General features: G+C 55.0%; 1 protein-coding gene across 1 annotated transcript in view; it reads right to left on the reverse strand.

Annotated features, from left to right (window-relative positions):
• LOC119569426 (collagen alpha-1(I) chain-like) overlaps positions 1–715 on the reverse strand; it is a 1,661-nt gene extending 946 nt beyond the window's left edge. The window contains exons 1-2 of the mRNA XM_037917591.1: positions 580–715; positions 1–76 (exon numbers count right to left, since the gene is read on the reverse strand). The exon at positions 1–76 is cut by the window's left edge and continues 946 nt beyond it. Of these exons, the coding sequence (XP_037773519.1) occupies positions 1–76; positions 580–715 (212 nt within the window). The remainder of the gene's footprint in view (positions 77–579) is intronic.
• Positions 716–1,276: the final 561 nt, after the last annotated feature.

The raw sequence follows: 1,276 nt of genomic DNA on the forward strand, positions 1-1,276 counted from the left end.
GATGGGGCGGGGGTATCTCCGGCCCGGGCCCGGAGACGCCGTCTTGTCCCCGCGTTGCGGCTGGTCCGGTGTACACCTGCGTGGTGGGTCGCGCCTCCTTCTTCTGTGCCTAGGAATCCCTCCCCCGCCGCAGGATCTCCCCGACGCTCTCCCTCCCCGGGGCCCGGAATTTACGATTCGGTGCGGATTTCCTGCCCCTCTGCCTTCGCTTCTTCATTCCGCAGAGGACTCGCGGGGTGTCTTTATGCGCGGCACCTCCCCGATCGAATCCTTGCGACGCCAGGCAAGGACTTGGGGATGTCGCGGGGGACCCCCCCGGCGAGGTCGCGGCTCTCCCTGCGCGTGAGAGGCCCCCCGGGGGGGGGGTGGGCGACTGCAGGGGGTGGGGCGCTGCTCAGCGGGTCCCGGGGGCCCCCTCGCGAAAAGGGGGGCGGGGACTGCGCCCGGGAAGACCCCCGCCTGCGGACGTGGGGGGGGAGGTCTCCCGCACCCCCCTCGGGGCTCGATGGGGGGTCTGGGGGAGGAGTCCCTGGACCCACCGGGGCCCCGGGGACGAACTTCGCTCGCCAGCTCGTGTACCTTGCCTCCCCCCACACCAGCCCACCTGGGGGGTCAGGAGGGCAGGTTTTTCACACGAACAAAGGCTGACATCCTCCCGCGGGAACCACTTGTTTGTCTGGCAGCCCGCGGCCTCGCGGGGAAGTGTGGATTTCATGTATTTAAAATACGCGGGAAAGATAAATCTTTTGGAACACACAAATCTTTTTTGCAGGGAACTTTTACAGCTTTATATCAAAATTCTGCTATTTTAAACCCCTGCCCCCCGTACTGGGGGACGTGCTTTATTTGCTCATGCGATGACTCTCTCTTACCTCTTTTTTTAAAATACAAAAAACAGACACCAGAAATATAAAAAGGGGTTTCCTTTTTCTTTGGGGATGAAGTAAAGTGAAATGGATTAGGTTTTTTATGTACGATATGTCGTCCCGAAAAAAAAAAAGCATCATTCTTTTGTGGGTAAAGGGTACCCTTATATGTTGATACAACTAGAGGTTTACGTCGTTTTTTTAAACAATATTAATTATTTTGGGGTGTGTTGGGTTATTTAGTACCGTTTTTCTTAAATCATAAATCACGTATACACAACAAAACACACACCACACACACAAACACCCCAAAACCCCACACACCCCACCACACACACACACACACACACACCACACACCCCACAACACACACAACAATATAAAATATATATATTATATATTATTTATAT

This window comes from Penaeus monodon, unplaced genomic scaffold (genome assembly GCF_015228065.2).
Source record: "Penaeus monodon isolate SGIC_2016 unplaced genomic scaffold, NSTDA_Pmon_1 PmonScaffold_15059, whole genome shotgun sequence".
Taxonomy (NCBI): domain Eukaryota; kingdom Metazoa; phylum Arthropoda; class Malacostraca; order Decapoda; family Penaeidae; genus Penaeus; species Penaeus monodon.